This window comes from Hyperolius riggenbachi, chromosome 5 (genome assembly GCF_040937935.1).
Source record: "Hyperolius riggenbachi isolate aHypRig1 chromosome 5, aHypRig1.pri, whole genome shotgun sequence".
In the NCBI taxonomy this organism is placed as follows: Eukaryota; Metazoa; Chordata; class Amphibia; order Anura; family Hyperoliidae; genus Hyperolius; species Hyperolius riggenbachi.
This window is the reverse complement of record NC_090650.1, coordinates 4,821,333-4,844,508: the sequence shown is the minus strand read 5'-3', so window position 1 is coordinate 4,844,508 and position 23,176 is coordinate 4,821,333. Positions and strand designations below refer to the sequence as shown.

The 23,176-nt window shown below is 48.8% G+C and overlaps 1 protein-coding gene across 1 annotated transcript in view; it reads right to left on the bottom strand.

Moving 5' to 3' along the window:
- LOC137517955 (serum paraoxonase/arylesterase 2-like) overlaps positions 1-20,459 on the bottom strand; it is a 99,976-nt gene extending 79,517 nt beyond the window's left edge. The window contains exons 1-4 of the mRNA XM_068235042.1: positions 20,321-20,459; positions 5,545-5,615; positions 1,043-1,098; positions 780-948 (exon numbers count right to left, since the gene is read on the bottom strand). Of these exons, the coding sequence (XP_068091143.1) occupies positions 780-948; positions 1,043-1,098; positions 5,545-5,615; positions 20,321-20,370 (346 nt within the window). The 5' untranslated portion in view covers positions 20,371-20,459. The remainder of the gene's footprint in view (positions 1-779; positions 949-1,042; positions 1,099-5,544; positions 5,616-20,320) is intronic.
- Between the last annotated feature and the right edge of the window lie 2,717 nt (positions 20,460-23,176).

Genomic DNA, 23,176 nt, shown 5'->3' with positions numbered 1-23,176 from the left:
TATGGGCTGGTGCACACCGAGCGGCTTTTTGGGCGTTTTCAGATCCGCTTGCGGCTGCGGATCTGCTTGGTCAATGTATCTCAATGGGGTGGTGCACACCAGAGCGGGAGGCGTTTTGCAGAAACGAAAAATGCCTGGGTGAGGCATTTTTTGGATTGTGGATGCGTTTCTACCTCAATGTTAAGTATAGGAAAAACGCAAACCGCTCTGAAAAACGGCACTTCAGAGCGGTTTGCCAGGCATTTTTTGTTACAGTAGCTGTTCAGTAACAGCTTTACTGTAACAATACAGGAAATCTACTATACCAAAACCGCTAGACAAAACCGCAAAACGCTAGCTGAAACGCTACAGAAAAAGAAGGAAAAGCGTTTCAAAATCTGCTAGCATTTTGCGGATCTGCTAGCAGGTTTTGGTGTGCACCAGGCCTTACTGCCTATTCCTGGGCCCGGGAGTGGGAAATCCATGAGACTATCTGCCTATTCCTGGGCCCGGGAGTGGGAAATTAATGAGACTATCTGCCTATGCCTGGGCCCGGGAGTGGGAAATTCATGAGACTATCTGCCTATTCCTGGGCCTGGGAGTAGGAAATTCATGCAACTATCTACCTATTCCTGGGCCTGGGAGTGGGAAATTCATGAGACTTTCTGCCTATTCCTGGGCCTGGGAGTGGGAAATTCATGAGACTCTCTTCCTGTTCCTAGCCCTGGGAGTGGTGGACTCCGAACTCTTTTAAATGGTGGGTTTTCAGTGCTGGAAGGGAATATGTCACCACTTCTCACCTTTCTCATCGGTGTATGCGCTGAGTCCATGAGGATTAAGTGAAGACACATCATAACCGTCACTGATCTGTAGTGATATTGGATGAATCGTTTCCTCGTTCAGATCTATCAGCAATATTTCTGCTGGCTTGTCAGGTCCAAAACACTTTAACTGAGGATTCTTCAGGCCCTTAAAAGAGAGATCAGCTGTTACCCGGGCCTCAAAAACCAACACTATCTACACAGAGAAATATAGCGTCTGTCAGGTGACAATATGTACTTACAGTGCTGGCAAACGCCAGTCCGCTGGGGAGAATGTGAATATCCTCCGAGCCGTACTCTGCGGACAAAGACCATGGTTATTCCGTTACATAAAAAAAAAATGTTTTTTATTAATCAAAGAATTGTATAATAAAAATCATAATAGCTATTATCATTACACATAAAAGTGTCATAAATGATGCATGTCACAACTGGTTTGCATACTGCCTGGTGGCGTACCTACCACAAGGCTGCAGGTGCTCACAGCCCCGGGTGTAGCCATGGCTAAGGGTTCCGCTATGGTGCTTAGTCACTGCGTTCTTCCACCTGGGAACTTTCCTCATAGTTTGGGCAACATTTTGGAAAATAGCATCAGGCAGTGCAGGGACTGTACTACTTCCTACACTAGATGTAGCACCCGCCCCTTCCTGTCACATGGGCAATGTGTTTCCTCTCTCTACACACAGCCTGCAGTGAGTGAATGTGCAGAGCAGCAGGGTGAGTAGAGAGAATGATTGCTGTGCTGCAGCTGGGACATTAGCAGGGAGAGGTGGCAGGATGTGTTTAGTGCTTTAGAAGTTGCCTGTCATTAGTAGCCATGTGCACTGGCTGCTGTAATACCAGAGTGCCCTGGACTATTGGTTATTTATCCTGATCAGGGTAATTAATCAATATTGCAGAACAGTCTGCTGTTGCAGAAGCCAGTGAGACAGGAGCTGACAGCCGACTTCTGTAGTGAGCAGAGAAGCAAGCTCCAGGCAATTTAGATAAGCCTGATTGCAGGTAATCTTATCTCTTTTCCCAGCTCCCCTTCCCACCCTGTTGTCTTCCCCCCATGACCCTTTCCTCTTTTCAAATTTTATTGGCTTCTTTTAACAGCATGTCCCTGCCAAACAGCACTGGTGATATCTGCAGTCCTGGTGTGAGGTCTTCCTGCCATTTCTCCTCCTCTCTTAGCAGGCTCTCTGTCTTGTGCCTCTACCTCTTCATCCCCCCTCCTCCTATGCATCCCCCTCTTTCCTATGTCCCGCTTTTCTGACTGTCCTCAGAGGAGCTCACAATCTAATCGTGCCATAGTCATAGTCTAATGTCTTACCGTATTATTATTGTGTATTTGCTTAGCAGTGGCATCTTCTGCGGCACTGTATAGAGTACAGAGTTTCATAATAGTTAGCTCCGTCCACATCCTGATGACTCCTTTTACACCCAAAATCATCCCCCAACATTTGCAGCAACATGCTCGGCTCCCCAACCCATCAACATTCCCATAAAAAGATTGTTGTTGTTTTTTTTTTGGGGGGGGGGAAATCCATGCGACTATCTGCCTATTCCTGGCCCTGGGAGTAGGAAATTCATGCGACTATCTGCCTATTCCTGGGCCCGGGAGTGGGAAATCCATGAGACTATTTGCCTATTCCTGGGCCCGGGGGTGGGAAATCCATGAGACTATCTGCCTATTCCTGGGCCTGGGAGTGGGAAATCCATATTTCTGGGCCTGGGAGTGGGAAATTCATGAGACTATCTACCTATTCCTGGGCCTGGGAGTGGGAAATTCATGAGACTATCTGCCTATTCCTTGGCCTGGGAGTGGGAAATTCATGAGACGATCTGCCTATTCCTGGGCCTGGAAGTGGGAAATTCATGAGACTATCTGCTTATTCCTGGGCCTGGGAGTGGGAAATTCATGCGACTATCTACCTATTCCTGGGAGTGGGAAATTCATGTGACTATCTGCCTATTCCTGGGCCTGGGAGTGGGAAATTCATGCGACTATCTACCTATTCCTGGGCCTGTGAGTGAGAAATTCATGAGGCTATCTGCCTATTCCTGGGCCTGGGAGTGGGAAATTCATAAGACTATCTGCCTATTCCTGGGCCTGGGAGTGGGAAATTCATGAGACTATCTGCCTATTCCTGGGCCTGGGAGTGGGAAATTCATGAGACTATCTGCCTACTCCTGGGCTTGGGAGTCGGAAATTCATGAGACTATCTGCCTATTCCAGGGCCCGGGAGTGGGAAATCTATGAGACAGCCTATTCCAGGGCCCAGGAGTGGGAAATTCATGCGACTATCTGCCTATTCCTGGGCTTGGGGGTGGGAAATTCATGAGACTATCTGCCTATTCCTGGGCCCGGGAATGGGAAATCCATGAGACTATCTGCCTATTCCTGGGCCCGGGAATGGGAAATCCATGAGACTATCTGCCTATTCCTGGGCCCGGTAGTAGGAAATTCATGCGACTATCTTCCTATTCCTGGGCCTGGGAAATCTATGAGACTATCTGCCTATTCCAGGGCCCGGGAGTGGGAAATTCATGCAACTATCTACCTATTCCTGGGCCTGGGAGTGGGAAATCCATTAGACTATCTGCCTATTCCTGGGCCTGGGAGTGGGAAATTCATGTGACTATCTGCCTATTCCTGGGCCTGGGAGTGGGAAATTCATGCGACTATCTACCTATTCCTGGGCCTGGGAGTGAGAGATTCATGAGGCTATCTGCCTATTCCTGGGCCTGGGAGTGGGAAATTCATAAGACTATCTGCCTATTCCTGGGCCTGGGAGTGGGAAATCCATGAGACTATCTGCCTACTCCTGGGCTTGGGAGTGGGAAATTCATGAGACTATCTGCCTATTCCAGGGCCCGGGAGTGAGAAATTCATGCGACTATCTGCCTACTCCTGGGCCTGGGAGTGGGAAATCCATGAGACTATCTGCCTATTCCTTGGCCTGGGAGTGGGAGATTTATAAGACTATCTGCCTATTCCTGGGCCCGGTAGTAGGAAATTCATGCGACTATCTTCGTATTCCTGGGCCCGGGAGTGGGAAATCCATGAGACTATCTGCCTATTCCAGGGCCCGGGAGTGGGAAATTTATGCAACTATCTACCTATTCCTGGGCCCGGGGGTGGGAAATCCATGAGACTATCTGCCTATTCCTGGGCCCGGGAGTGGGAAATCTATGAGACTATCTGCCTATTCCAGGGCCCGGGAGTGGGAAATTCATGCAACTATCTACCTATTCCTGGGCCTGGGAGTGGGAAATCATAAGACTATCGGCCTGTTCCTGGGCCTGGGAGTAGGAAATTCATGAGACTATCTGCCTATTCCTGGGCCTGGGAGTGGGAAATTCATGAGACGATCTGCCTATTCCTGGGCCTGGGAGTGGGAAATTCATGAGACTATCTGCCTATTCCTGGGAGTGGGAAATTCATGCGACTATCTACCTATTCCTGGGCCTGGGAGTGGGAAATACATGAGACTATCTGCCTATTCCTGGGCCTGGGAGTGGGAAATTCATAAGACTATCTGCCTATTCATGGGCCTTGGAGTGGGAAATCCATGAGACTATCTGCCTACTCCTGGGCCTGGGAGTGGGAAATCCATGAGACTATCTGCCTATTCCTTGGCCTGGGAGTGGGAGATTTATAAGACTATCTGCCTATTCCTGGGCCTGGGCCCGGGAAATTCATAAGACTATCTGCCTATTCCTGGGCCTGGGAGGTGGAAATTCATGAGACTATCTGCCTATTCGTGGGCCTTGGAGTAGGAAATCCATGAGACTATCTGCCTACTCCTGGGCCTGGGAGTGGGAAATCCATGAGACTATCGGCCTGTTCCTGGGCCTGGGAGTAGAAAATTCGTGAGACTATCTGCCTATTCCTGGGCCTGGGAGTAGGAAATTCGTGAGACGATCTGCCTATTCCTGGGCCTGGGAGTAGGAAATTCGTGAGACGATCTGCCTATTCCTGGGCCTGGGATTGGGAAATCATAAGACTATCGGCCTGTTCCTGGGCCTGGGAAATTCATGATATTATCTGCCTATTCCTGGCCCTGGGAGTGTAACTGGGAAATTCATAAGACTATCTGCCTATTCCTGGGAGTGGGAAATTCATGCGACTATCAGCCTATTCCTGCGAGTGGGAAATTAATGCGACTATCTGCCTATTTCTGGGCCTTGGAGTGGATCATCTCTCTAAGCTGGGCTCGGGAATGGGAATAACATCAGACTACCTGCCTATTCCTTGGTCCAAGAGTGGAAATGATTGTTGTTGTTTTTTTTTTGGGGGGGGGGGGGGGGGGTTGCCAGATGTGACCCCTCCCCCCTCCTTAACCCTGGAGGTGCTTGGACACTGCAGCTCACTGGTGGAGACTGGACAGGTGAGACACTTATCCTATGCTCTGCTGTCCATACTCTGCACCCCAGATCCCTACATCTAGCCAATCCTTTACTATGACCACAGAGCTGACTCCACCCACCTCCTTCCTGTGTTCCAGAGTGGGCGGGGTCAGGGTATGGTTCTGTGCTGGGGAAGTAACGCCCACTTTTCCGACAGTGCGCAGGACTCTGGGTCATGTGACTGAATTCTCCAAAGGGGTATCTCTCTGGAATGGGTGCATCAAATGTGAACAGAGTGTGAGTGATGCCATAGCCCCTTATATGCCTTCTCTAACAAAGGAAAATCTGCTGTAAGTTTGTTCCACAGCCCTCTAATTCCATAATGTGTCCCTGCGTGTGACATACTCACCCATTCCTTTTATCAGCTGACAGTTGGGCAGATCTACCGGTTCCACCTCCTTGTAGAAGCCAATCCTGTGTCTGCAGAAATAACAGCAGAAAGCCAGGATGAGAACCAAAGAAAAGACAGTATCAGTTGACACCCTCGATGTTCCAGGAGACATTGATTTTACTTAAAGGGCCACTATCGCGAAAAAAAGTAGGCAGTTAAAATCCGACAGAACTGACAGGTTTTGGGCTAATCCATCTCCTCATGGGAGATTTGGGGTTTTATTTGTTTTCCACAGCATTTCCTGAACAGCCAAAATAGTAAGATACCAGCCAGTCTCCCTACTCACTTGCACACTATTTTGTCAGTTAGACTTAGCAACTGCTGTTGAAAACAAAGAAAACCCCGAGAATCCCCCATGAGGAGATGGACTGGCCCAAAACCTGTTGATTCTGTCAGATTTTAACTGCCTACTTTTTTCATTATAGTGGTCCTCAACCTATAATGTGTATTGTACATTGGTCAGGGTCAGGGACAGGTAACATACTGTAGAGTACTATGACAAAATGCAACCGAATTACAGGGCCAGGAAAGAAATATACAAAGAGATTATGCCTATATCTCCATGTGATGTACAAGGGGGTACTGATGAGTGTGTGTGCGTGTGTGTGTGTGTGTATATACAGCGTGTGTGTGTGTGTGTGTGTGCGTGCGTGTGTGTGTGTGTGTGTGTGTGTGTGTGTGTGTGTGTATACACAGTGTGTGTGTGTGAGGCGTGTGTGTGTGTGTGTGTGTATACAGTGTGTGTGTGTGCGTGCGTGTGTGTGTGTATACACAGTGTGTGTGTGTGTATACTGTGTATGTGTGTGTGTACACAGTGCGTGTGTGTGTGTATATACAGTGTGTGTATATACAGTGTGTGTATACAGTGTGTGTGTGTGTGTATATACAGTGTGTGTATACAGTGTGTGTGTCTGTGTACAGTGTGTCTGTGTACAGTGTGTCTGTGTGTGTGTGTGCGTGTATACAGTGTGTGTGTGTATGTGTGTGTGTGTGTGTGTGTATACACAGTGTGCGTGTGTGTGTGTGTGTGTATACTGTGTATGTTGATTCTGTCAGATTTTAACTGCCTACTTTTTTCATTATAGTTGTCCTCAACCTATAATGTGTATTGTACATTGGTCAGGGTCAGGGACAGGTAACATACTGTAGAGTACTATGACAAAATGCAACCGAATTACAGGGCCAGGAAAGAAATATACAAAGAGATTATGCCTATATCTCCATGTGATGTACAAGGGGGTACTGATGAGTGTGTGTGCGTGTGTGTGTGTGTGTATATACAGCGTGTGTGTGTGTGTGTGTGCGTGTGTGTGTGTGTGTGTGTGTGTGTGTGTGTGTGTGTATACACAGTGTGTGTGTGTGAGGCGTGTGTGTGTGTGTGTGTGTGTGTGTATACAGTGTGTGTGTGTGCGTGCGTGTGTGTATACACAGTGTGTGTGTGTGTATACTGTGTATGTGTGTGTGTACACAGTGCGTGTGTGTGTGTATATACAGTGTGTGTATATACAGTGTGTGTATACAGTGTGTGTGTGTGTGTATATACAGTGTGTGTATACAGTGTGTGTGTCTGTGTACAGTGTGTCTGTGTACAGTGTGTCTGTGTGTGTGTGTGCGTGTATACAGTGTGTGTGTGTATGTGTGTGTGTGTGTGTGTGTGTGTGTGTATACACAGTGTGCGTGTGTGTGTGTGTGTGTATACTGTGTATGTGTGTGTACACAGTGTGTGTGTGTGTATATACAGTGTGTGTATATACAGTGTGTGTATACAGTGTGTGTGTGTGTATATACAGTGTGTGTATACAGTGTGTGTGTCTGTGTACAGTGTGTCTGTGTACAGTGTGTCTGTGTGTGTGTGTGCGTGTATACAGTGTGTGTGTGTGTGTGTGTGTGTGTGTGTGTGTGTGTGTGTGTGTGTGTGTGTGTGTGTGTTTGTGTGTGTGTGTGCAGATATCATAAACTATAAATGCATTTTGCAGGAACGGATCTTTTGCAGGAACGGATCTTTTGCAGGAACTGAACTTTTGCAGATACTGATCTGTTGCATGTGTACAGCATCTTTGTGTGCAGCCAGGATCTTGCAAAGATTTGTATCTGATGTGGAGTTCAGCTCCATAGAATAGACTGTGTAGAGTATGGCTCTCGTACTACATGGAAGGGGGTAACATTGGTCTGTGATCTTGCCTTTTCCAAAGACTATGGTCTGATGTGTGTATGAGCCTCTACTCTGAAAGCTGCCATTGCATTGTATTCATAACTGGTGTATTTATATTGTAGTGTACCTAGGATGATGATTTCTGAGCAGTGTATCCGTTCTGGACACATTAGAAGAAGTTTCTGCACAGTCAGGGAATGTTTACATTCCTCTCTGCTACAATTAAGTAAACACAAGATAAGGTTATCACCAGTTCGGATGTGGCTGCCCCTGCAGGAGAAAAAGTCAGTCCTGTGATTTAACCCTTTGAATGCAACCCAGTGGCATGCATTGAAGTCAATGGGCAATGCCGAAATTTTAAATGTGTTGGCAGTGCGGCACGCGTACTTATGCAAATACTAAAAGGAACCCCCGGGAATCCAAGTGACCTACCAGGGAGTACGTCACTGGGCGAGGGGCGGGTAAAGACGTGTGGGGGCGGGGGGCGGCACAATGCATATGACACTGTTGGGGGGCACTCTGACGCAAGGGTCATATAAATGATGATTTGTGCAATGCGATGGGGGCGGAGCATTGCACAGCAAACACATTGGCCAGGTATAAAACCGGCCTCAGCACACCCTGCACAGGGTAGGGGAGTCACGGGACACCTACCTTGTCCTCAGAGTTTTAGAAAGAAAAGTGAGTTTACATTTACAAATAGCAAACATGAGCTTGGCGTGAGTTTGTGCAGCATGCAGGGAGCCCTCCCCTAGTGCTGCTCTAGTTAATTATTACCCATAAAAGTCCTCTTGATCAGCACACGATCCCGGCCAGCCTGAAACCTCTGGTAGTGTGTTAGATGGGTTTCCAGGAATCCTGCAATGCTTGCGTTTGTTATTAGAGAAATGATTTGTTGGTGTGAGTGGTGCTGATAACATGAACGTTAGTAACATAGTAAAACAAACAGAAGACAATTGAGAACCCCAATAGTGTGTTACCGATGATGACAAATGGACATTTTCAACAATGGCAAGTGTGGGTTGCCGGAGATAGGCAACCACTGTTTGCACATGCGGGAAAATTAGACCTGTCCCCACTCAGGCTAAGAAGACGCTCTCTGTAGATAGGAAAAGAGGGTGGCCACACCCATCCATTTGTTTATTGGTAACACGGTCCACTGCAAAGGGCTATTGCAATCGCTAGCGTTTTGTGGTAGCGCTTTGCAAGTGATTTTAGAAATGATTTCCCTGCTCTTATACAATTAGCCACTTTGTCCACCACTACCTGTACTACTATCTGTAACGCTGGGGGGGTCATAGTTTCTAACCACCCAGCACTAGAGATGTCGCGAACCTCCGATTTTCGGCGGAAGGTTCGGTTCGTGTAAAAGTTCGCGAACCGCAATAGACTTCAATGGGGAGGCGAACTTTGCAAAATAGAAAAAATTATGCTGGCCACAAAAGTGATGGAAAAGATGTTTCAAGGGGTCTAACACCTGGAGGGGGGCATGGCGGTGGTGTGGAATACATGCCCAAAGTCCCGGGTAAAAATCTGGATTTGACGCAAAGCAGCGTTTTAAGGAGAGAAATCACATTGAATGCTAAATTGCAGGCCTAACGTGCTTTCAAACATCTTGCATGGGTATACATCAATCAGGGAGCGTAATTAGAGTTCTGCTACACACTGACACACCAAACTCACTGTGTAACGCACCGCAAACAACTGTTTGCGTAGTGACGGCCCTGCTGGACTGGTGCGCACCGTGGCCAGAGTGTAGGCTGTGGCGGTTTGCAAGCCCATATGGTCGCCGGGCTGTGGTAGCTCAATGATAGAACAACAGTGACTGTCCAGCTGATCAAATTTGGTCTGACCACAATGAAGCAGCGACCTTATTATCTTTTGTGTGCCACCCCCACCCGAGACACTCAAATAGCCGGCGGTCATCGCTTGATTGTGATACGCAAGCCCCTTCACCGCGGCAAGGTAATGATCATGAAGGGGGATGGGCACATGTACATGCCTTTTGTTTTTGCAGCTGCCTGCAGTGCAGCCAGAAAAATTAGGCAGGCATATACACACACCAGAAACATTAGTGTAGCCTTAAAAATTCAGGAATCCGCCTAGAGTCCTGGACCCTGTTGATGGTGGAGGAGAAGGCAAGCGGCCTGCAGGCAGAGATGCTGTGTGTGGGGACTGACTTAGTCTTCGGTCGTGCAGTAGCCCTCCGTGATCCATTCCTCATTCATTTTGATAAAGGTCAGGTGCTGAACACTGTCGTGACTTAGGCAACTTCTCTTCTCAGTGACAATGCCTCCAGCTGCACTGAAGGTCCTTTCTGACAGGACGCTTGCGGCAGGGCAAGAGAGAAGTTGTATGCAAATTGGGACAGCTCTGGCCACAGGTCAAGCCTGCGCAACCAGTAGTCCAAGGGTTCATCGTCGCTTTTCGCAGTGTCTACATCCACACTCAAGGCCAGGTAGTCGGCTACCTGTCGGTCCAGGCGTTGGTGGAGGGTGGATCCGGAAGGACTATGGCGAGGAGTTGGACTAAAGAATGTCCGCATGTCCGACATCACCCTGAGATCGCTGGAGCGTCCTGTCCTTGCCTGCGTGGACTTGGGAGGAGGAGGGTTTCTGCCAGTGGTACCTTGATTGCGTTGTGCAGCCACATCACCCTTAAACGCATTGTAAAGCATCATCGCCAGCTTGTTCTGCAAGTGCTGCATCCTTTCCGCCTTCTGTTGAGTTGGTAACAGGTCCGCCACTTTGTGCCTGTACCGAGGGTCTAGTAGCGTGGCCACCCAGTACAGGTCATTCGCCTTGAGTTTTTTGATACAGGGTCCCTCAACAGGCTGGACAACATGAAAGAGGACATCTGCACAAAGCTGGATGCAGACGTAATCTCCATCTCCTCTTGCTCTTCCTCAGTGACGGGATGCAACTCTTCTTCCTCCCCCCACGAACAATACCATGGGAACGTGGAGCAGCAGAAGCCCCCTGTGACGGCTGTCGCGGTTGTTCTTCTTCCGCCACCTCTTCCTCCTCCACAGAAACACCTTCCTCATCACCATCATCAGAGTCTGACTCCTCTCCTTCCCCACACGACTCCTCTTCTTCCTCCTCCTCCTCCACCCCCCTCTGTGCTGCCGCAGGTGTTGTGGAAACATCGGGTTCGGATGTATATCGCTCCCACGACTCCTGCTGCCGTAACTGTTCTCGTTCACGCTCCTCCAGAGCTGTATCCACCACTCTACGCACGGCACGCTCCAGGAAATAGGCGTAGGGGATCAAGTCGCTGATGGTGCCCTCAGTGCGACTCACCAGTTTGGTCACCTCTTCAAAGGGCTCCATGACCCTGCATGCATTTTGCATCAGTGTCCAGTTGTTGGGCCACAACATCCCCATCCTCCCAGATTGTGTCCTTGTACTGTAATTATACAGGTACTGGGTGACGGCTTTCTCCTGGTCTAGCAGGCGAGAGAACATCAGCAGGGTGGAATTCCAGCGAGTCGGGCTATCGCAAATCAAGCGTCTCACCAGCAAGTTGTTTCTACGCTGAATGTCCGCAAAGCGTGCCATGGCCTTGTAAGAGCGCCTGAAATGCCCATACAACTTCCTGGCCTGCTTCAGGACGTCCTCTAAGCCTGGGTACTTGGACACAAATCTTTGCACGACCACTGATTCAGCACATGTGCCATGCAGGGTATGTGTGTCAGCTTTCCCAAATTCAACGCAGCAATGAGATTGCTGCCGTTGTCACACACCACGTTGCCGATCTCAAGCTTGTGCGGGGTCAGCCATTGCTCCACCTGTTTGTTGAGAGCAGCCAGGAGAGCTGCTCCAGTGTGACTCTCCGCTTTCAGGCAAGACATGTCTAACACTGCGTGACACCGTCGTACCTGGCATGCAGCATAGGCCCTGGGGTGCTGGGGCTGTGTAGCTGGAGAGGAGATCGCGGCACCAGCCAAGGAGGAGGAGGAGGATGACGACAGCAAAGAGGTGATAGCAGGTGGAGAGGAGGTGGCTGGAGGCCTGCCAGCAAGCCGTGGAGGTGTGACAAGTCGGTCCTTTCCGCAGCCACGTACTCCCTGCTTGCTGCCATTGGTCACCAGGTTGACCCAATGGGCTGTGTACGTAATGTAGCGGCCCTGCCCGTGCTTGGCAGACCCTTGACCCAACGCTCTTCGCAATAGATGACACCACTTGCCTCTCAACTGCACGGTACAGTTTGGGTATGGCCTTTTGTGAAAAATAATTGCGGCCTGGTATCTTCCACTGCGGTGTACCAATGGCCACAAACTTACAGAAAGCCTCCGACTCCACCAGCTTGTATGGTAATAGCTGGCGAGCTAATAGTTCCGCCACGCCAGCTGTCAGACGCCGGGCAAGAGGGTGACTGGCAGACATTTGCTTCTTACGCTCAAATACTTCCTTCACGGACAGCTGGGTACTGCTGTGGGCAGAGGAGCAGGAACCGCTGAAGGGAAGAGGCGGTGTGGAGGAGGGTGGCTGTGAAGGTGCAAGGGAGAAAGCGGATGAGGACGATGCACCTGAAGGAGGAAGAGGAGAAGGAGGGTGGCTTGTCTTTTGGGTGCTGCTTTTCCTCAGGTGTTCTTGCCATAGCTGTTTGTGCCTTCTCTCCAGGTGCCTTCGTAAGGCACTTGTCCCTACTTGAGAATTGGGCTTTCCCACTGCTCAATTTTTGCTGGCAGAGACAACACATGGCTTTGCTCCGATCTGAGACACACATGTTAAAAAATTTCCAAACCGCTGAGCCCCCCTGGGGTGATGACGCTACGGTGGCATTAGCAGCTGACGTTGAAGGGCGTGTTGGCTGGCTGTCCATAGCTAGTGATACATGGCGCCGGACACTGCCCCCAGCTGTTTCTGAGGATGAGCTCCCTCTGCTTCTAATATAGAGTCGTCTCCTCCTACTCCTCTCTGACTCTCCCTCTGAACTGTCCCCCTGGTCATCTCCTCTACCGGGAACATACGTGGCATCCGTATAATCGTCATCATAATCCTCCAGCCCAGCTTCGCTTTCCTCAGACACCTCCTCAACTGCACCAACTTCAGGTGGTTCATCATCCCCCTCCTCACACGTTACGTCCATACTATCGCCACCTAACTCAGACGTATGAGGTGTTGTACCTGCGCCTTCTTCTTGTTGTTGCAGTATTGGCTGGGAATCAGTGATTTCACCACCACCACCAAATAACTCCTGCGAAGTGTCAAATGCAGCGGATGTGGTGCTTGTTGTAGCGCTGGTGGCTGCGGGAGATGAGGTGTTCTGTGTTAAATAGTCAAGCACATCCTGATCTTGGGAAGTGATGGCACGTGCCTTCTTCTGAGCACTGTATTTTGGGCCAGGTCCGCACGAAATCACAGCAACACCACCTTGCACAGACCTGCCAGTGCCTGGTGGCCTTCCTCTGGGTCTGCCTCTACCTCTTCCTCTACCTAGTTTGTCCATTTTGTCCATCTTGGGGGGATGCTAGGTATATGCAGTGAGCTGGGTTCACTCAACACAACAGGTAGTTAGATGCAGTGAGGTGGGTTCACTGAACAGTAAAGGTAGTTAGATGCAGTGATGCAGGTTCACTCAACACAACAGGTAGTTAGATGCAGTGAGGTGGGTTCACTCAACAGTAAAGGTAGTTATATGCAGTGAGGTGGGTTCAATCAACACAACAGGTAGTTAGATGCAGTGAGCTGGGTTCACTGAACAGTAAAGGTCCTTAGATGCAGTGAGGTGGGATCACTGAACAGTAAAGGTACTTAGATGCAGTGAGGTGGGTTCACTCAACACAACAGGTAGTTAGATGCAGTGAGCTGGGTTCACTGAACAGTAAAGGTACTTAGATGCAGTGAGCTGGGTTCACTCAACACAACAGGTAGTTAGATGCAGTGAGCTGGGTTCACTGAACAGTAAAGGTCCTTAGATGCAGTGAGGTGGGATCACTGAACAGTAAAGGTACTTAGATGCAGTGAGGTGGGTTCACTCAACACAACAAGTAGTTAGATGCAGTGAGCTGGGTTCACTGAACAGTAAAGGTACTGTAATGATTTGCTCAGCTGCCTGTGCAGGCAGGCAGCTTTTTGACCATTGTGTAGGTTTGCATGCTGCAGGACTCTGGAAAGAAGAGCTTCTGTCAGTTTTGCAGCTTGTGCTTGCTGAGGAATTTGCATATGTTGTCATGCAAATTGCCTGGCCACATTCATTGGAGGTGTGTACTATAAGTACTATGTGTGTCCCACAATGCTCGGCTGTTCATAAGGAGTCTTCCTGTGAAACACTCTGGAGAGTGTCAGCCATGCTCTTTGTTTGAAGATCAGCTTAGAGTAATTCCTGGAAACTGTGCTAGGCAGACTCCCTAAGTGCAGTTAGGATTGTTTATCTGTTTGTTTGTTCTGTTGCTGTTGTCCTGTCCCAGCGGTGGTCGACAGGAAATGGTTCTGATCTCTGTTCTTGGAGTATAGCTGGTGCAGCGGTTGCTACCAGCTATCTCTTCTGTTCTGTCTCCTGGGATCGCGCTAGCCACTTGTCGCTAGCGCTGTGGATCCTTCTGTTCTGTCTCCTGGGATCGCGCTAGCCACTTTTCGCTAGTGCTGTGGATCCTTCTGTTCTGTCTCCTGGGATCGCGCTAGCCACTTTTCGCTAGCGCTGTGGATCCTTCTGTTCTGTCTCCTGGGATCGCGCTAGCCACTTTTCGCTAGTGCTGTGGATCCTTCTGTTCTGCTACTCTGTACCTGGATCGCGCTAGCCACTTTCGCTAGTGCTGTGGATCCTATCTCTCGCTTGTCCCTGTTTTCGTGTGTCTGTCTTGTCTGCTACGACCGCTTGCTGGAGGCTCGGTGAGGGAACCGTTAAGCAAGCGTTCGCGTCCTCTGTTTCATGTTTGTCTGTCAATGGTTAGTTAGGCGTGCTTGTCTCTATTGTGCTTATCACGTGGAGACCGCGCATAACCGCATGCACTGTTGCGAATGAGTGCGGTGTTCGCGGTTAGCTAGCGTTTGTTATTTTCGCATCTTCTCATTGTATTATTTGCTGTGCCTTTGCTACCCTCGTATTCTGTTCTAATCTGCCTTGTGTCACGTCTGGCGATCGCACCTCTCGCGATCGCGTTCCTACTTTATTCCTGCTGTGGTGTGTGCGCGGTCGCGGGTTGGCGACCAGTTTTATGCACACATACACAATCTGTCTCTGTGCTCACTCTCAACCACTTCTCTTGCGATTACGGTTCTTCCCTTCGTACAATTCCTGTCTGGCGTGTGTGGTAGGGCAGAGGAGCTGTTCCTTTGCACTCCACAGCTCCACCTGCCGACAGGAATTTCCCTCTGCAGGTGCATTGCACCTACTGCTGGGTTCCTGCAAATGTATACGCTTGTGGAGGAAATCCGCCGTGTCAGCGCACGTCTGGTGCGCTGACCACGGAGACGATTCCGCAATCGTTACAGGTACTTAGATGCAGTGAGGTGGGTTCACTCAACACAACAGGTAGTTAGATGCAGTGAGCTGGGTTCACTGAACAGTAAACGTACTTAGATGCAGTGAGGTGGGTTCACTCAACACAACAGGTAGTTAGATGCAGTGAGCTGGGTTCACTCAAAAGTAAAGGTAGTTATATGCAGTGAGGTGGGTTCACTCAATACAACAGCTAGGTATATGCAGTGAGGTGGGTTCACTGAACACAACAGGTAGTTCGATGCAGTGAGCTGTGTTCACTCAACACAACAGTTAGTTAGATGCAGTGAGCTGGGTTCACTGAGCATTAAAGGTAGTTATATGTAGTGAGGTGGGTTCACTCAACACAAAGCTAGGTATATGCAGTGATGAGGTGGGTTAAGTATACACAACAGGTACTGGGGTATATGCAGTACTGGCTGGGTAGTACAATGTGCAGCTCCCTGTCACACACACAGGTAGTCAGTCACTGAATGTGCTGGGCTGCTGGCAGTGGCACATACACTATCAATTAGCAAGGCTGTGCATGCAGCAAAAGTGTCAGTTTGACACACAGGAAAAAAAAAAGTACAGGATGAGCTCTGACAAAAGCTAGGGTGCTATAAAAGCAATAACAATCAGCCAGGAGCAAGCTAAGCAGCCAAGAACCTAACTAATCTGTCCCTAGGAGAACAAGTCTGCAGCAGCTGTCCCTAGTCTGTCTCTAGCAGGCACACGAGTGAGTGTAATGGCCGCCGGACCCTGCCTTATATAAGGGGGGGGAGGGGCTCCAGGGCTTACTGTAGCCTGAATGGCTACAATGTACCTGCTGACTGTGATGCAGAGGGTCAAAGTTGACCCTCACAGTGCATTATGGGGCGAATCGAACTTCCGCAAAATTTTGCCTGGTCCAGGCGAATACGAACCACCAAAATTCGCCTGTAACCGTTCGCAGGCGAACCGTTCACGACATCTCTACCCAGCACAACAAGGCTTATGGCCCATACTCACGGGCTACTTTTGCAGCCTGTCGCTAGCACACGGGAGCGTATGCGCGACAGTTCGGCGACAGCTTGTCGAACAGGGATTAGTGAAGCGACGGAAGCTGTCGCCGACGTTCCTCCCCCCAGCCGGAAGCGCCGTGAATTCTCTATGGGTTGCTGTCGCTAGTCCGCATACACACGCGGACTAGCGACAGTTGCGGTGAAGTTGGGGAGGCAACTGTCGCCATGCGATTGACCGCGGCAATCGCCTGGCGACAGCAGCGATGAGGGATGGTGCGAGGTGCGTGCCTCATACTCACGGTCGACCTGTCGCCACGTGGTTGCGGCGACAATTGTAGCCCGTGAGTATGGGCCATAATGAGCTGGATAATGGAAGAGGCTACACAGGACTCCAGTCTGTCTTGTATCTGTCTGTATGTTTGCTATCACAAGAGCAGCACAACATCGCACTGCGCTGCCATTGCGTCTTATCAGAGGCCCAGAGCTGCAGTTGCTCTGGGCAGCCTGTGTAGCCTCTTCCATAATTCAGCTCTTAGCCTTGTTGTGCTGGCTGGTCATAAAGTATGACCCCCCCCCCAGCGTAACAGAAATAATGTGTTTTTTATATTTTTTTCTTTGTTTTCCCATTAAAATTCATAGAAAACAAAATAGTTCGAGGGCAAAAATGGCATACCATGCAAGCCTAGTTTGTCTTGAAAAAAACAATATATATTTCATTATGTGTCATAAGTAGGGATAAAGTTATTTCTGATTAAATAAGGACATAGCTAAACTGTCAAAACTGCTCTGGTCCGTAAGTGGGAAACAAGGTCTGGATGCGAAGTGGTTAATTAGAGTGCAAGCGCTCACAAAATGCTGCGTGTCCTGTGAATTTTTAAATCACAGGTGATTTTGCGGTGATCCAAAAAACACTTACAAAAACGCTCTAGTGGGTCCCAGCCCTTACTGATATATCTTTCTGTAGGTAGTGAAGGCTGTTTATTGTACCAGACAGTACCCTTGTAACCCCCCTACTCTATCCCCTAAGACTAACCTGTTACCAATATGCCCAAGCATTTACAGGCAAGTCTGTGTAAAGGAGGAGGGGAGCGTGGTCATTGTGCCATTGTGTGCATGCGCAGAGAGCTCTACCTGCGCACTACCGCCTGACCCCGGGGAACTGGACTGAGCTTGCCCTGAGCTGTGCGGCAGTGATGTAGGTGACAAAGGGAGGGGGTGTAGGAGAAAGGGGGGGGCGTGGTCGTTGTGCCATCGTGTGCATGCGCAGAGAGCTCTACCTGCGCACTACCGCCTGACCCCGGGGAACAGGACTGAGCTTGCCCTGAGCTGTGCGGCAGTGATGTAGGTGACAAAGGGAGGGGGTGTAGGAGAAAGGGGGGGCGTGGTCGTTGTGCCATCGTGTGCATGCGCAGAGAGCTCTACCTGCGCACTACCGCCTGACCCCGGGGAACAGGACTGAGCTTGCCCTGAGCTGTGCGGCAGTGATGTAGGTGACAAAGGGAGGGGGTGTAGGAGAAAGGGGGGGGGGGGGCGTGGTCGTTGTGCCATCGTGTGCATGCGCAGAGAGCTCTACCTGCGCACTACCGCCTGACCCCGGGGAACAGGACTGAGCTTGCCCTGAGCTGTGCGGCAGTGATGTAGGTGACAAAGGGAAGGGGTGTAGGCGAAAGGAGGGGGCGGTGGCCATGAGCACTGCATCTATTGCATGCTTGCTCCTCCAACTTTGGTGTCCTTTAATGGAACTATAAAGTTCACTATTTTAACAATGAACCTCCCCAAGAGGGAGCTTCGTAACCCAGTATGCAGTTGAGGGCTGGGGGGTTAAGGGGACCGCTGTTGCTTATTGCTGCTTGTATAGCCCCATCCCTGTGAAAGTCGCCATCACGGCCACAATGCATGTTGGGAGCTGTAGTATGTAGATGTGCATACATCTCCCAGCAGACGTACTACAACTCCCAGCATGCACTGTGTCCAGGAGCGCACTCCACAGGTAGAACCATTGAACTGCCGCAGCTGCGTCCGATGATGCTGCACTCAACACAGATTACACACATATAAACAATACTATATTTAATCCTTAACATACTTCACTATAAATAACATGAATAGAATAATTTATATATTTGTAATAAAATAAATAGCCTTAAAAATGTATATATTTATAATAAAATAAATAGCCTTAAAATCACGTACACACTAATAATATTAAAAATAGAAAAAGTTATATATATATATATATATATATATATATATATATATATATATATATATATATATATATATATATATATATATGTTACGGCCAGAACCCGAAGTATGGCCACTTCGGGTTCTGGCCGGCCAATGTGCGAAGTGGCGTTGTTAGAAATGTAATGATTACAATAAGTTTTACGGCCGTCTCGCTGCGGCCGAATGTATTACAACTTTAGTTAATTTAATGAAACGAAGCCGTCGGCTTTCGCACTGCCTCCTCTCCTCCACCCCTCACCCCCCCCAGAGGCCTTTCTTCTCTCCCTGCCTCTCTCCTCTCCCTGCCTCTCTCCTCTCCCGGCCTCCTATACAATATACGGAGCAGCCGCATGCATGTCCCCGAGAGTCGTTCGTCGCAGCAGGAGAGCAGAGCGGGGAGGCTGCAGACATTGCTTCTGTCAGCACCCGCTCTGCAGGAACGGCAGGATTCCCCTGCCGCGACGAACGACTCTCAGGGACACGCGGCTGCTCCGTATATTGTATAGGAGGCCGGGAGAGGAGAGAGGCGGGGGGGGGGGGGGGGGGGAGAAGAGGAGGCAGTGCCAAAGCCGGCGTCTTCATCTATTACATTGCCGCCGTCTTCATTTCATTAAATTAACCAAGTTGTAATACATTTGGCCGCAACGAGACGGCCGTAAAATACATTGAACTTATCGCAATCATTACATTTCTAACATTGGCTGCTGCGCTGCGGTCACTTCACACATTGGCCGTCCTGAACGCGAAGTGGCCACACTTCGGGTTCTGGCCGTAACATATATAATAGATAGCCTTACAATCACGAACGCGTTAAAAATCCTAAAATAACAGTAATATTAAAAGCGATACGATATATTAGTAAGTTAATAAAACTATAATTGACACATTATAAGTGTAAAAAACAAAGTTAATACCAAAGCGATGTATTTCCAATAGAACACGGTTGAAAAAGCTATTTAAGCATTATACGTATGAAAACGAATGTTAAATGATAAAATAAGTGTAAAAGATAATCTACGTGTTACAGCCCTGAAAACGAAATTTAAAAATGGAAAAATAAGTAAACCACAAAGTTAAAACGAACTTGTAAACGATATTTGTAATAAACCTTACTCTGTAAACGAAAACTTTTGTTAAAGGGGAACTGAAGAGAGAGGTATATGGAGGCTGCCATGTTTATTTCCTTTTAAGCAATACCAGTTGCCTGGAAGCCCTGCTGATCCTCTGCCTCTAATACTATTAGCCATAGCCCCTGAACAAGCATGCAGCAGATCAGGTGTTTCAGTGGTTCAGACTTATAAGTCTGATCTGACAAGACTAGCTGCATGCTTGTTTCTGGTTTTAATCAGATACTACTGTAGAGAAATAGACCGGCAGGGCTGCCAGGCAACTGGTATTGATTAAAAGGAAATAAACATGGCAGCCTCCATATACCTCTCTCTTCAGTTCCCCTTTAACACGTTCCCTGCAACCGCTATTTCTCGGGCGCCCTTTTTTCCTGTCGGGCGCCCAATAGCCGATATTCTGCATTGCAGTCTATGGCGGCGCCCTTTTTGTTCACTAGCCATGTGCGCCCTTTTTCACTGCTTCCCCAGAACTCAGCTGCGGGTTTCGAGCACTTGTGTATGTCATGTGAGCGTGTGTCTGGCTGTCAGCAACAATAATCAGAAGGTTATGCAGTGATGTATTATAAGAAATATTTCTTCCTCACATAAAGCTAAATTATTGCATTCATTTTTAAGACGGAAAATTAACTTGTCATTTAATTTCACGTATTTATTTATTTCTGCTGGACCTGGATGGAAGGAAGTCTTTTTCTTAACAGAAGTGACTTTGTTCCTGTGTACATTTTGTTTTTAGGTTAATAAGTAACACTCTTTGTTGTAAAAAAGCTGCCAGATCTACCATGGAAAGAGAAACTTACGTGAATCCCAGGATGGCCCCAACAAGAATCACCTTCAGCAAAGTTCCCATCTCGGCGCTCCGGTACGGCGGACTATGGCAGCTCTGGTGAGGGCAGGCAGGGAAGTAAAGGGATGTTCTGCCTGCACTAATTATAGTAAGGTGGCGGTACACACAGTTATACAGAGGTCAGGGTGGGGGATGCATGCAGTTTGGCAGAGTAAGGTTGGGGGCGGTGGATACACACAGTTCTACAGAGGTCAGGGTGAGGGTGGTAGATACACAGAGATAGTGGTGATCATAATCTGCTCATCACGATTACATGAAATTTCACAATTACAAGCACACATAATTACCATTTGGACATTCAACTGATTTTGCATAATCCATTTGTAATTTTGCAAAATGACGGTTAATAGCAAAGCCCCTACAGGCCACACCCACATGCTGAACAAGTCAAAAACTAAGACCTTGTAGTTTTTGAGATAATTGATGTTGAAATTAGAAAGGAAAAATTGTTTTAAAACTCAACCTCAGTTTAAAAACATTTTTCCTTTGCATTTTCAAAATGGACTAGCTGAAAAACTAGCTCCCACTGACGTCACCAGGAGTGTATTGTGCAGGCCCAGTACGGTCTGCACCTGCGCTGTACGTTCCTTGTGACATCAGCGGGAGCGAGGACACGGCCATGCAGGCGCAGTGGTTTTCCGAGTTTAAAGTCAGACATTCCAGAAGTGAACCAGAGGCGGGACAGGAGCATCGGTGAGTGGCTGCGTGGGCACAGGATGTCTGTGGGCGGGGCCGGAGCATCGGTGAGTGGCTGCGCGGGCACAGGATGTCTGTGGGCGGGGCCGGAGCATCGGTGAGTGGCTGCGCGGGCACAGGATGTCTGTGGGCGGGGCCGGAGCATCGGTGAGTGGCTGCGCGGGCACAGGATGTCTGTGGGCGGGGTCGGAGCATCGGTGAGGGCAGAGGCGTCTGAGCCATCAGGCAGGTATAAATTCTTGCCTAGAGCGGCAGGAGGAGCCCTGCTGCACTGAGTAGTGAGAGAAGAAATGCCTCTCAGCTCACTCAGGTATCAGTTTACACAGCAGCAGCTAACAGCAGCGCCTGACTCAACTCATAACTGATTCATTTCCTTCAGCTCAATGATTCAAAGAGCCACAGTAATGAATGAGTCAGTGAGAGAAGGCACTCATCCTAGTCAGGGATCCCAGTACAGCATCAGCTCCTGAGTCCTGAGATTCATTCAGTCCCTCTCTCTGCTACTGGTAACTGCGTGGATGTAGAGACTGTGTAGCAGCCAGGCATGGACTGCCCCCCAGGCCGCCTTTCATTCAATGATTTAGGGCTGGTCCTGTGTCTGCTGTATTCAGGTTTGTTGATGTAAGGCAATGTAAAACACTAGGCTAGCTGATAAAAGTGCAATTAGAGGGCAGGCAAGCTGGTAAATATACACGGCATGATGCAGAGGAGGGTGCATGGGAAAAAAATCTGTCTGGTCTCTCCCCATTGTTAAAATGACTGCATGTGCAGATAAGGTGTTAAACAGGTTGAAAAGTTTTGACAGTCCCTAGACTAGAGGAGGGCTGCTTTCTGACTTGTGTGAGAGATTGACAGGGACAGCAGTCCTATTACCGGCAACTAGCCTCTGTGTGATGTGGGACTTCAATACAGATTAGCTCTCTGCTCCATCTCAGGCTATTCTGAGTCTCACTCCACTCCTCCTATCTCTGGGCTAGGACACAACAAAATCGCAATAGCAATCGCTAGCAATTCGCGAATGCGACTTTGTGAAGCGATTTTTGAAAGAATCGCTCCAATAAATGCTACCTGCAGCATGTTTGCGATCACAACACTGCTGTGGGAACACCCTCATAGGGTAACATTAGCCCAGCGCTTTTCAAATTGCTGTAAATTTGAAAAGCGCTCTGAAGCCCTCTTGGTGTGCACCAGTCTCCTTCATTCACCTTTGTTTCCCTCTTCCCCTAGTGCTGGCTGGCTGTCTCTTCTTGTCATACAGGAAAGCTAAATAAAAGTGCAATCCTGGTGAGGCAAACATCTTCTTCCCTCTCTTTCAGCTTTTCTCTCCTCATCATTTCTCTGCATAAGGGATCAGACACACTATAAGGTAGTGAAAACCGGGATTAGTAGAGATGGTGGTGAAGGGGAGGACATAGGTAGGTGTATGTGGGGGGATTGGCCTTGAGGGAATTACAGTGGCCACATACGTCTGTTGACTTGACAGCCGATCGACCAACCGTTTTGATATTAGCAAATCGGATAAAAAATGTTTGGGTGGAAATTGGTTGAATGTATCAATCTGAGATGTTGGGGAATCTTGGGCCAATGTGGTTGTCAGGTGCGATAATCATGGAGTGCGATATCCACGAATTATAGACAAGATGGAAACCCCGGCCGTTGTCCCTCAAAATGTATTGTGCCCCCCTGATGCCTGTACTTTACCTGCCACACTGTTCACAGAGTGTCCTTGCTGTATTTCCGCATTGGCGCTCCACGTGATGACTCATTCATTCCTGTGGTTCTTTGAATCATTGAGCTGAAGGAAATGAATGAATCAGTCAGTAAATCAGTAATGATTCAGGCGATGCTGCTGCTGTGTAAACTGATACCTGAGTGAGCTGAGAGGCATTTCTCTTCTCACTACTCAGTGCAGCAGCGCCCTTCCCTCCTCCTGTCGCCCTTCCCTCCTCCTGTCGCTCTAGGCAAGAATTTATAGCTGCCTAATGGCTCAGACGCCTCTGGTCAGGTGCGATAATCATGGCGTGCGATAACCACGAATTATAGACAAGATGCAAACCCCCGGCCGTTGTCCCTCAAAATGTATTGTGCCCCCCTGACGCCTGTACTTTACCTG